The sequence below is a fragment of the Oncorhynchus clarkii genome, chromosome 18 (assembly GCF_045791955.1).
Source record: "Oncorhynchus clarkii lewisi isolate Uvic-CL-2024 chromosome 18, UVic_Ocla_1.0, whole genome shotgun sequence".
NCBI classification, from domain to species: domain Eukaryota; kingdom Metazoa; phylum Chordata; class Actinopteri; order Salmoniformes; family Salmonidae; genus Oncorhynchus; species Oncorhynchus clarkii.
The window spans coordinates 24,947,433-24,960,921 of NC_092164.1; the positions used below are offsets into that span (position 1 = coordinate 24,947,433).

The 13,489-nt window shown below is 41.4% G+C and overlaps 1 protein-coding gene across 1 annotated transcript in view; it reads right to left on the reverse strand.

The window, feature by feature from the left end:
- Window positions 1-13,489, reverse strand: part of LOC139373262 (low-density lipoprotein receptor-related protein 1B-like) — a 201,461-nt gene that overhangs the window by 147,389 nt on the left and 40,583 nt on the right. Inside the window, exon 2 of the mRNA XM_071113574.1 lies at window positions 12,535-12,672. Coding sequence (XP_070969675.1) covers window positions 12,535-12,672 — 138 coding nt within the window. The remainder of the gene's footprint in view (window positions 1-12,534; window positions 12,673-13,489) is intronic.

Consider the following 13,489-nt stretch of genomic DNA (forward strand, 5'->3'; position numbering starts at 1 on the left):
TGAAAGAAGTAGCCTAGTCCTAAAAATAGTCCTCAGTATCATGGAAATGGTAATGTGATTGCAGTGTCATAGCACAAGATGAATCATTCAAACGATCAAAGATGCCTTTCAAGGTTTGTAGAACAGTCTTTTATACTAAGGTTGATTGAGGACTCTTTAGCCTTGTTCACACCGCAGGCCTTAACGCTCAAATCATTTTTGTTTTTCAAATCAGTTTTGGAGTACTGACTGTCCAAACAGCAAGTTACAAGTGACCACATCGGATTTGCGTGTTTTCAGACAGCAGTCATTTGCTGAGTTGACTACACTTGTTGTCATAGTTACTATGGGTGTGCGCACAGTGGTGTAGGCTGATTGGTGGTGGTGCTTGTGCTTCCTATCACTCAGAAGTTATGTAGCAAGCTAAGGTGACAACAATGGCTGCCATGGACGTTTCCCAGTTACTTTGAATGTTCAACATCATAGTGTAAGAACATATGTAAACCCTCAAAGGATAAAATTATCCAACTTTCAAAACAAGTCCTTTTTGGCTAGCCACAGCAGTCAACTAGCTAGCTAGGTAGCTGTTTAGCTTTCTAGCACATTAATAACTGTGTTTGTGAACAATAAACTAGCTATTTAGCTACCGCAAACTGTCAACAGAGTAGATAAAAAAGCAACAAGATGTGCCAAATAACAGTATAAAAACCACTTGAGGGCAAATAAATCTGATTGGACCGTTCAGACAAGTCGCACGAATAGGAATCAGATTTGTATCTGATTTCAAACCACCTACGAAGATGGTTTGAAATATGTCTTGAAATATCCAATTACATGTGCTTTTTGGCAGTTCAGACTGCAGGATTGGTATCTGTCACGCAATGACCTTAGAGAGACGTTTTATTTCTCTATTTGGTTAGGCCAGGGTGTGATTTTGGTGTGCATTCTATGTTTTCTATTTCTTTGTTTTTGGCTTAGTGTGGTTCCCAATCAGAGGCAGCTGTCTATCGTTGTCTCTGATTGGGAATCATACTTAGGCAGCCTTTTACCCACCTAATGTTGTGGGTAATTATTTATTTTCTGTGTGTTTGTGTGCGCCACGGTTGCGTCGCGTTCGGTTTCTGTTTACCAGTTTTTTTTGTGAAGGTTTCACTTTATTTAAAAAAGAATGGAATTACATGCACGCTGCGCCTTGTCTCATCTATGACAGGGAGTTTGAAGACAGTGAACGTGACAGAATAACTTAAACTGCCAGTATGAACAAGGCTTTATTGTAATGACGGAATTCAATTCAGATCTTTTGCTGCTATATATAATATATAATATAGATATTTAAACATTATGATTGATTCATAATGTAGACATATTGTCAACATACATGAACTATACAAAATAAAGAATCAGAAAATAATAAATATAAAAGTTCTTCTTTGTCCCTCTTGAGCCACCGTAGTAACAACATAACCAGAAACAATTCCTCAAAATAGTCAGAATTATTCTAAAATACACTAGTGGCTTGCGAAAGTATTCAGCCCCTTGGCATTTTTCCTATTTTCATACCTGACAACCTGAATTAAAATAGATTTTTTTTGGGGGGGGGGTTGTATCATTTGATTTACACAACATCCCTACAACTTTGAAGATGCAAAATATTTTTCTTGTGAAACAAACAAGAAATAATACAAAAAAAGAGAACTTGAGCGTGCATAACTATTCACCCTCCCAAAGTCAATACAATAAAGTGAATTTATCACAGGTGTTCTCCAATCAAGTCATAAAAACATCAAGGATGATCAATGGAAACAGGAACCACCTGAGTTCAATTTCGAGTCTCATAGCAAAGGGTCTGAATACTTACGTAATTAATGCATTTCTGTTTTTTATTTTGAATAAATGTGCAAAAATGTCAAAAAAACTGTTCTCGCTTTGTCTTCATGGAGTATTGATGAGGCAAAAAATGTATACAATCAATTTTAGAATTAGCCTGCAACATATCAAAATGTGGAAAAAGTCAAGGGGTCTGAATACTTTCCAAATGCACTGTATACAAAAGTATGTGGACACACCTTCATATTAGTGGATTTGGCTATTTCAGCCACACCCATTGCTGACAGGTGTATACAATCGAGCACACAGCCATGCAATTTCCATAGACAAACATTGGCAGCAGAATGGCCTTACTGAAGAGCTCAGGTACTTTCAACGTGGATGCCTGTTTTCCAATAAGTCAGTTCGTCAAATTTCTGCCCTCCTGGAGCTGCCCCGGTCAACTGTATGTGCTGTTATTGTGGAAATGCCTAGGAGCAATAACGGCTCAGTCGCAAAGTGGTAGGCCAAACAAGTTCGCAGAACGGGAATGCTGAGTGCTGAAGCGCGTAGCGTGTAAAAATCGTCTGTCCTTGGTTGCAGCACTCACTACTGAGTTCCAGACTACTTCTGGAACCAACGTCAGCACAATAACTGTTAGTCGGAAGCTTCATGAATTGGACATGAATGAGCAGCCACACACAAGCCTAAGATCATCATGTGCAATGCCAAGTGTTGGCTGAAATAGTGTAAATCTCGCCGCCATTGGACTTTGGAGCAGTGGAAATGCATGCTCTAGAGCAGTTATTCCCAAACTGGCTGCCAGTAAGTTACGGTAAAAAGAACCTGACATTTTTCTACAGTGCAGGTTGCAAAGGGAGGTAATATAGCTTTCGTAACCTGACTTAGGCGACACTATTATGTGTTTTTTTGCAAACCAATGTCACGCCCTGACCTTAGAGAGACGTTTTATTTCTCTATTTGGTTAGGTCAGGGTGTGATGTGGGGTGGGCATTCTATGTTTTGTTTTCTATGTTTCTTTATTTCTATGTTTTGGCCTGGTATGGTTCTCGATCAGGGACAGCTGTCTATCGTTGTCTCTGATTGGGAATCATACTTAGGTAGCCCTTTTCCCTCCTTGCAGTATGGGTAGTTAACTTTGTTTGTGGCACTTAGCCCTGTAAGCTTCACGGTTGTTTCTTTCGTTTGTTGTTTTGTTGGTGACATTTTAAAAGAAAATAAAATGTACGCTCACGACGCTTCACTTTGGTCCACTTCTTTTGACAGCCGTGACAACCAAAGAGATATTGTTTTGTTTGCCATTATACCACAAGACTACAGTCAGTGATATCCAGTATTATTATGGTGGTAATGCAAGGTCTTGCACAAACAGCATCTTCAAATTTCATATATACATTTGGGTTGTGAAGCTGTTGTTTACAATGGGTTATTACGTTTCTATATTGAAATAGCAATGTAATAACATGTTTTCCTCCATAATCATGCATGCCAATTGAAAAACACAATGCTTTTCATTTGGCATAGCAATCACAATAAATATATTCAAAACTATGTACAACCATAACATTAGTGTACTAAATGCTTATTCCTCCTGGACTGCAGCTATTGGGTTACAGTCTAAAGTAAGACACCACAGCCAATTAAATACAACATGAAAGGGAATTCTGGATCTCTAAAGGAGTGGTTCCTCTAGGACAGGTATTCCCCCCAGGGGTACGCGCAATGCAGTCAGGGGTACGCTAAATTAAAATGTAATTCCCATAAAAAAATGTAATCACATTTTTAAACAGTCCATTTATATTTTCCAACGGGGCTATACATTTGGGAGAGTTTTTTTTCTTGCCTGAGTAGCCTCGTTTCACTGCCCAATTTTTTAACCATCTAGCGAAATAACAACACAATGTCCAATACAGGTAGCCAAGTCAAATAATTGACATCCAATCACATTAACCGCTACTCTCTAGCAGGAATTCCACTAACGGTCCATATGTAGCCAAATGAGCTGCTGCTCATTCCGTTTGCTCAAAAATTGAAAAATGGTTTAAAAAAGTAAGGCCCACGCCCATAGAGACACATACCAGCTCTACTGGTAGTACGGCTACTATCAGCAGTACTGCACCTGTACCTGTCGATGACACAAGTTGTTCTGCATCCACGAGCACATCCAATGCTAGCATCAGTAATTCTACATTTGTTGTTAGCCCAGCTAGCATGGACACTGACAATTGTGAATCTGATGCAGCCAAAGAGCTACTGCCCCCTTACCCGGGAAAGCACCGAACAACAGACAGGGACGTTGGACCATCGAAGAGGAGCAAATAAGATGTGAGTACTGCCTTTCCTCAGCCACAGTGTGTTATATGTGCAAAAGTACTATCCCTCCATTTGATGAAACCTTCACTCTTGAACAGACATTCAGAATCAAGATATGCCAATGAGAAAAAGACGACTTTCGAGTAGTAAGACATGTATAAAAGCAACAGTCATACTGTCATGTTTAGAGATGGATTAGATCAAGGTGCAGCGTGGTAGGCATACACCCCTCCTTTTATTAATTGACACCGAAAAAACAACAAAATACAAAACGAACGTAAAGCTACATGCAGTGCAGAAACTACACAAAACATAGTCAAGATCCCACAAACTAAAGGTGGAAAAAAGGCTGCCTAAGTATGATCCCCAATCAGAGACAATGATAGACAGCTGCCTCTGATTGGGAACCATACCCGGCCAACAAAGAAATAGAAAAACTAGAATGCCCACCCAAATCACACCCCGACCTAACCAAATAGAGAAATAAAAAGGCTCTCTAAGGTCAGGGTGTGACAGATACCATCAATAAGAAGGGGCTAGAAGCGTCTTATATAGTGAGCTGCCGAGTGGCTAGGACAGGCACGCCCCATACTTTTGCGGAGGACTTAATTCTTCCTACTGCCGTGGATATAGCTGGGCAAATGCTGGGGGGAAAGGCCAAAAAAACTATACAGACAATGACTTCATCAAACAACACTGTTTCACAAGGCATCAGTGACATGGCAGGAGATGTTTTGAAACAATTATTGCTAGGCATACAAGCCAGTGACAGCTGGAGGAGTCAACAGACTTGGCGGGCCTGGCACAGCTCCTGGTATATGTCCATTACGTTTATGGGGGTTCAATTAAGGAAGACATCCTCTTCTGCAAACCACTGGAAACCAGGACAACAGGAGAGGATTTTTTAAATTACTAGACAGCTTTTTGACATTAAATGGACTTTGGTGGTCAAGATGTGTTGGTATCTGTACTGATGGCGGAAAAGCCATGACAGGAAGACATAGTGGAGTGGTAACGCACGTGCAAGCAGTTGCTCCCGACGACACTTGGATACACTGCATCATCCACCGAGAGGCTCTTGCTGCCAAAGGAATGCCTGACAGCTTATAATACATTTTGGACACCACAGTGAAAATGGTTAACTTTGTTAAAGCAAGGCCCCTTAACTCTTGTGTATTTTCTGTACTATCCAATGATATGGGCAGCAACCATGTAAAGCCTTTACAACATACAGAAGTGCACTGGTTATCAAGGGGCAAAGTATTGACACATTTTTTGAGAGATGAGCTTAAAGTTTTCTTTACTGACCATAATTTTCACTTCTCTGACCGCTTGCATGATGACGAGTTTCTCACACGACTGGCCTATCTGGGTGATGTTATTTCTTGCCTGAATGATCTGAATCTAGGATTGCAGGGACTCTCCGCAACTACAGTGCCTTGCGAAAGTATTCGGCCCCCTTGAACTTTGTGACCTTTTGCCACATTTCAGGCTTCAAACATAAAGATATAAAACTGTATTTTTTTGTGAAGAATCAACAACAAGTGGGACACAATCATGAAGTGGAACGACATTTATTGGATATTTCAAAGTTTTTTAACAAATCAAAAACTGAAAAATTGGGCGTGCAAAATTATTCAGCCCCTTTACTTTCAGTGCAGCAAACTCTCTCCAGAAGTTCAGTGAGGATCTCTGAATGATCCAATGTTGACCTAAATGACTAATGATGATAAATACAATCCACCTGTGTGTAATCAAGTCTCCGTATAAATGCACCTGCACTGTGATAGTCTCAGAGGTCCGTTAAAAGCGCAGAGAGCATCATGAAGAACAAGGAACACACCAGGCAGGTCCGAGATACTGTTGTGAAGAAGTTTAAAGCCGGATTTGGATACAAAAAGATTTCCCAAGCTTTAAACATCCCAAGGAGCACTGTGCAAGCGATAATATTGAAATGGAAGGAGTATCAGACCACTGCAAATCTACCAAGACCTGGCCGTCCCTCTAAACTGTCAGATCATACAAGGAGAAGACTGATCAGAGATGCAGCCAAGTGGCCCATGATCACTCTGGATGAACTGCAGAGATCTACAGCTGAGGTGGGAGACTCTGTCCATAGGACAACAATCAGTCGTATATTGCACAAATCTGGCCTTTATGGAAGAGTGGCAAGAAGAAAGCCATTTCTTAAAGATATCTATAAAAAGTGTCGTTTAAAGTTTGCCACAAGCCACCTGGGAGACACACCAAACATGTGGAAGAAGGTGCTCTGGTCAGATGAAACCAAAATTGAACTTTTTGGCAACAATGCAAAACGTTATGTTTGGCGTAAAAGCAACACAGCTCATCACCCTGAACACACCATCCCCACTGTCAAACATGGTGGTGGCAGCATCATGGTTTGGGCCTGCTTTTCTTCAGCAGGGACAGGGAAGATGGTTAAAATGTATGGGAAGATGGATGGAGCCAAATACAGGACCATTCTGGAAGAAAACCTGATGGAGTCTGCAAAAGACCTGAGACTGGGACGGAGATTTGTCTTCCAACAAGACAATGATCCAAAACTAAAAGCAAAATCTACAATGGAATGGTTCAAAAATAAACATATCCAGGTGTTAGAATGGCCAAGTCAAAGTCCAGACCTGAATCCAATCGAGAATCTGTGGAAAGAACTGAAAACTGCTGTTCACAAATGCTCTCCATCCAACCTCACTGAGCTCGAGCTGTTTTGCAAGGAGGAATGGGAAAACATTTCAGTCTCTCGATGTGCAAAACTGATAGAGACATACCCCAAGCGACTTACAGCTGTAATCGCAGCAAAAGGTGGCACTACAAAGTATTAACTTAAGGGGGCTGAATAATTTTGCACGCCCAATTTTTCAGTTTTTGATTTGTTAAAAAAGTTTGAAATATCCAATAAATGTCATTCCACTTCATGATTGTGTCCCACTTGTTGTTGATTCTTCACAAAAAAATACAGTTTTATATCTTTATGTTTGAAGCCTGAAATGTGGCAAAAGGTCACAAAGTTCAAGGGGGCCGAATACTTTCGCAAGGCACTGTATATTCAATGTATGGGACAAAACTGAGGCTATGACTAAGAAGTTGTAGCTCTTCTCTGGACAACACACAGGTCTTTCCATCATTGTATGATTTTATGTGTGCAATGAACTCAAGCATAGGGACAATGTCAAATGTGATATGTTTATCTAAGCACCTGAGTGAGTTGGGTGCGCAATTACGCAGGTACTTTCCCGAAACGGATGACACAAACAATTGGATTCCTTATCCCTTTCATGCCCTGACTCCTGTCCACTTATTGATATCTGAACAAGACAGCCTCATCGAAATTGCAACAAGTGGTTCTGTAAAAATGTTATTTAATCGGAAGCCACTGACAGATTTCTGGATAGGGCTGCGCTCAGAGTATACTGCCTTGGCAAATCACGCTGTTAAGACACTGATGCCCTTTGCAACCACGTACCAATGTGAGAGTGGATTCTTGGCCCCCTAGCATGAAAACTAAATACAGGCATATACTGTGTGTGGAAAATTATTTAAGACTGAGACTCTCTCCAATACAACCCAACATTGCAGAGTTATGTGCATCCTTTCAAGCACACCCTTCTCATTAACCTGTGGTGAATTATTCACAATTTTCAATGAACAAATAAAGTTTTATATGTAAGATGGCTAAATAAAGAGCAAATTATTGATTATTATTATATTTTAATTTGTGCCCTGGTCCTATAGGAGCTCGTTGTCACTTCCCACGAGCCTGGTCATGACAAAAACTCACACTCATTCTTATGTTTAAAACATTTATCGTATAGTGTGTGTGTGGCAGGCTTACAATGATGGCAAAAAACAGAGTCCGTTGACCCTGGTGCTAGAGGGGGTGTGCAGCTGGAGGTTGAATGTTTGAAGGGGTATGGGACTATAAAAAGTTTGGGAACCACTGCTCTAGAGTGATGAATCATGCTTCACCATCTGGCAGTGAGACAGACGAATCTGGGTTTGGCGGATGCCAGGAGAACACTACCTGTCCGAATGCATAGTGCCAACGGTAAAGTTTGCTGGAGGAGGAATAATGCTTTTTCATGGTTCTGGCTAGGCCCCTTAGTTCCAGTGAAGGTAAATCTACAAGATACAATGACTAGACGATTCTGTGCTCTTGTGGCTGAATGGAAGCAAGTCCCTGCAGCAATGTTCCAACATCTAGTGGAAAGGTTTCCCAGAAGAGTGGCGGCTGTTATAGCAGCAAAGGGGGGGGACCAACTCCATATAAATGCCCATGATTTTGGAATGAGATGTTCGACAAGCAGGTGTCCACATACTTTTGGTCATGTAGAGTAGATCAAGAAATCTGTCATTCATTTTGAAGTTTTTGCAGAGGAGTTGCGCAATATTATAGCTAAGATGTTTGGTGCAGTATTTCTCAAGTGGAAAAATGTGCATGAAAACACTTCATGTTGCCACTGCTACTAGGAGTATTACTATTGACCAATCACAGACAAAGTGGCGTTGACTTCAGGTTAAGGAACTTCAAATTGCCTAAAAAAAAAATGTGTTTGCACCAACAGATGTAAAGTTATTTTCCCAATCATCACCTAATTAAATCACCAGTTAACTTTTTTAAATGATTTAAATGTTTTTTTGAGCTTACGGCACCTGGTATTCCCAGGGGGTCTCCTGTCACAGTTCTAACCAGGCCCAATCCCGAACAGCCATGTTTAGGGTGGTATGGCCACAAGTGTATTTTTTTACACCGTTTCCTCCCCAAATTAGATCCCTTGGCTCATTTCTGCAACTCCTCAATGGGCTCGGGAGAGGCGAAGGTCGAGTCACACATCCTGCGAAACATGACCCGCCTGGCCGCCTACTTGTTATCACACTGATCTCTTAACCCAGATGTCAGCTGCACCAATGTGTCGGAGGAAACACCGTTTGACTGACGACCAGAGTCAGTCTGCAGGCCACCGGCCTTGTCACAAGGAGACGCCAGAGCCTGATGAGCCAAGGAAATCTCCGCTACCCCGGATGGCCAATTGTGTGCCGTCCCATCAGGATCGAACTCCAGACTGTAGTGGCGACTACGCACTGTGGTCAAATCAAATCAAACGTTATTTGTCACATGCGCCGAATACAATAAATGTAGACTTCACCATGAAATGCTTACTTACAAGCCCTTAACCAACAGTGCAGTTCAAGGAGAGTTAAGAAAATATTTACCAAGTAGACTAAAATAAAAAGTAATAATAAAAAGTAACACAATAAGAATACCAATAACGAGGCTACATACAAGGGGCATCGGTGCCGAGTCAGTGTATGTACAGGTTAGTTGAGGTAATTTATACATTTAGCTGGGTGTGAAGTGACTATGCATAGATAATAAACAGTGAGTAGCAGCAGTGTACAAAAGGGGGGGGGGGGGGGGGGGTCAATGTAAATAGTCCGGTGGCGATTTTATTAATTGTTCAGCAGTCTTATGGCTTGGGGGTAGAAGTTGTTGAGGAGCCTTTTGGTCCTAGACTTGGCTTGCCGTGCGGTAGCAGAGAAAACAGTCTATAACTCGGGTGACCGGAGTGGACTTTTGACCACTGCACCACCCAGTTTACTATTAGGCAACTAATTCATCCTCTGTTTGAATCAAGTAGTTGACGGGATCATTTTGATGGCTAGTTTTCATACTAATGACGGTGAAACTTTATTCACAACTTATTGTTGTTGTCATGAGACATTTATTTCGTAATCTGTATTTGTCATACATTGCAGAGTAGGATGTCATGTTAATGTGTGTACATTCACTGTATTGCTATTTGGAATGCTTTCCAAGTCTTCACAAACAGTGATGTGTCATCAACTGTGAAACAAACTCCGATGATGGGGCCTGACCTGTCCAGCTAAGTCACACACTTTCTGATGGAGGTGATGGAGGATTCCACATAGCTGACCATTCTAGGCAGGGCACTCCTGGAGACTGACGTTGCACCCTGGTGGGAGGATACCTTCTATGAGGAGAGCACCAAGTCTCTAACGACCATGGACAAGAAGTTCATGCAGGCCCAGCAGATGGTGACCATCTTGTTGAGAGTTTAAGGTCTAATTACCTCTCTCCACATATTTCTCTGGTTCCTCTGATTGTTTTCTACAATGCAGAGTATCCACAGGGGGAACACTGTTGTGGAAACATTTGAGAAGGTGACACTCGTGACTAGTGACTTGCAGGCGCTGAGGCCCAGCATGATGACTCCACGGGAGGCTGCTGAGAGGAAGACGGCTCATAATAATGGCTGAAATGGAGTAAATGGAATGATATTGAACACATAGAAACCATGTGTTTGATGTGTTCGATACCATTCCACATTTTGTTTCAGCCATTACTATGAGCCGGTCCTCCCCAATTAAGGTGTCGATGATCGGGCTGCTGATTGAGGCCTGTGGAATGTTGTCCCACTCCTCTTCAAGGGATGTGTGAAGTTGCTGGATATTGGAGGGAACTGGAACACGCTGTCATACACGTTGATCTAAAGCATCCCAAACATGTCTGGTGAGTATGCAGGCCATGGAAGAACTGGGACATTTTCAGGTTTCCAGGAATTGTATACAGATCCTTGCGACATTGGGCTGTGTATTATCATGCTAAAACATGAGGTGATGGAGGCGGGTGAATGGCATGCCAATGGGCCTCAGGATCTCGTCACGGGATCTCTGTGCATTCAAATTGCCATTGACGAAATGCAATTGTGTTCGTTGTCCATAGGCTTCCCATACCATAACCCCACCGCCACCATGGGACACCCTGTTCACGTTGACATCACATTGACATCACACAACGCCATACACGGTACAGTTGGAACCGGGATTCATCCGTGAAGTGCACACTTGCCCACCGAAGTCGGTTACGATGCCGAACTAGTCAGGTCAAGACCCTGGTAAGGACGCCGAGAACGCAGATGAGCTTCCCTGAGACGGTTTCTGAAAGTTTGTGCAGAAATTCTTTGGTTGTGCAAACCCACAGTTTATCAGCTGTCCAGTCTCAGATGATCCCGCAGGTGAAGAAAACGGATGTGGAGGTCCTGGGCTGGCATGGTTACACATTGTCTGCGGTTGTCAGGCCAGTTGGACGTACTGCCAAATTCTATAAAACGACGTTGGAGGAGTAAATTAACATTAAATTCTCTGGAAACCGCTCTGGTGGATATTCCTGCAGTTGGCATGCCAATTGCACACTACCTCAAAATTTGAGACATCTGTGGCAATGTGTTGCGTGACAAAACTCCACATTTTAGAGTGGCCTTTTATTATCCCCAGCACAAGGTGCACCTGTGTAATGATCATGCTGAGATAAGCGGCTTCGTGATATGCCACACCTGTCAGGTGGATGGATTATCTTGGAAAAGGAGAAATGCTCACTAACAGGGATGTAACAGGGATGTAAACAAATTAGAGAAATGACATTTTTTGTGTGTATGGATTATTTCTGGGATCTTTTATTTCAGCTCATGAAACATGAGACCGAAACTTTACATGTTGCATTTATAATTTTGTTCAGTATAAATTGTCATGTTTGGATTGTTTCAAGAGTTCATAAAGAGCTACGAATTCTGAAATATTCTATTGTACTGTAACTGTTCTGGATTTATTGTTACAGGGACACTGTGTTATGCTGACGGCAGATAGTTAAAACAGGAGTAACACGGGTGTGCTCTTATCATTTTAATTTAGTGGATTCGATTAGAATCTTGGTGTGTTTTCCTGCACATTGTTTTAACTAGCAAAGTGCAAGAAATGTTCATTCAGGTTGGGTGTGAGTTTCTGCCTGAATCTTTTTTTTTTTAAGTCAGTGAATTCGTTCCTACTTTGAGAACTTGTTAGTAAGCTCCTTAGTGTATCAAACATAGACTTTTCTCTTAGAGATTGTTTTGAACCGAAGATATATGTAACCACATTAAGTCTCATTTAGCTGACAGTCATCTACTTTGTAATGTATCATGTATTTCATATACACTGGAATTGTTTGAGCGCAAATTATTTTGTGACTAATGCATCCCTTTAGTTGAATTGAGTAAATGCATTCCTCGTTTTACTGAGTAATTAGTAGGTATATTGGTAAACACATATATACACTACACGTATATGCTTCGGTTTCCACCTTGACATCCCTGCTTGACACGATAAATGAATACTAGAACATTGTTAACCAGGAATAGCTATCTGTATCTGTCTCTTGATAATTGCATATCGGTGCAAAATAGACACATGTTCATTATAGTCATACTGAGAGGTGAGGTAAGGCTAGATCCTCCATAGATGTACAGTGCCTCTTGCATTTATTCACATAATAATGGAGTCCGATTGATGAATGTAGTTAATGATTATATCCACCATAGTTTCACTCAACGACACACTCACCTCGACAGTGTACTCCTTCATCATATCCGTCCTCACAATCTCTCGCTCCATCGCAAAGCTTATTGAAGTGAATGCACCTTTTGGAGCCGATGCACTGCATGTGATTCGGCGGACATCTCACCAACTCAGCTTTTGTACCTGTAAATGAGAAGAGAAAATGATGGGTTCCAAAATAATAGTCTTGATTTGGTCATGAAGACACAGTAGGCTTATGAGAACTAGTAAAGTTAAGCTATCTTTCCCATGACAAAAAAAAAAAAAACACAAAAGTGTATTGGTCCATACATGACTGTCTGTAACTAGATTATTGTGTTGGTGGTACACGTTTACCATCCCCACATGTTCAACCCAGCATTGCTCCAGTCTTGTCAAACATACACCGTGCATGTTTTCTTTAGAGTTGGTGCTTCGTGGTTAACACCCAAGATTTCCCTCTATTGACTTTCCCTACGGATCCATGCTCCACTTTTATCATCCCAGCAAGAGGATAATATATCATTCTGAATATGTGAAGAAGAAAAAAATAGGTACAGTACCAGTCAAATGTTTGGACTGATTTTTCTTTATTTTTACTATTTTATACATTGTAGAATAATAATGAAGATATCAAAACTTCACATAAGTGTGTAACCTTTATTTAACTAGGCAAGTCATTTAAGGACAAGATCATATTTACAATGACAGCCTACCGGGGAACAGTTTGTTAACTGCCTTGTTCAGGGGAAGAACAACATATTTTTACCTAGTCAGTTCGAGGATTAGATCCAGCAATCTTTCGGTTACTGGCCTGACACTCTAACCACTAGGCTACCTGTCGCCCCTACGGAAACATGTAGAGTAGGTGAACGGATGATCTCTGCATATTTGTTTCCCACAGTGAAGAATGGAGGAGGAGGTGTGATGATGTGGGGGTGCTTTACTGGTGACACTCAGTGATTTATTTAGAATTCAAGGC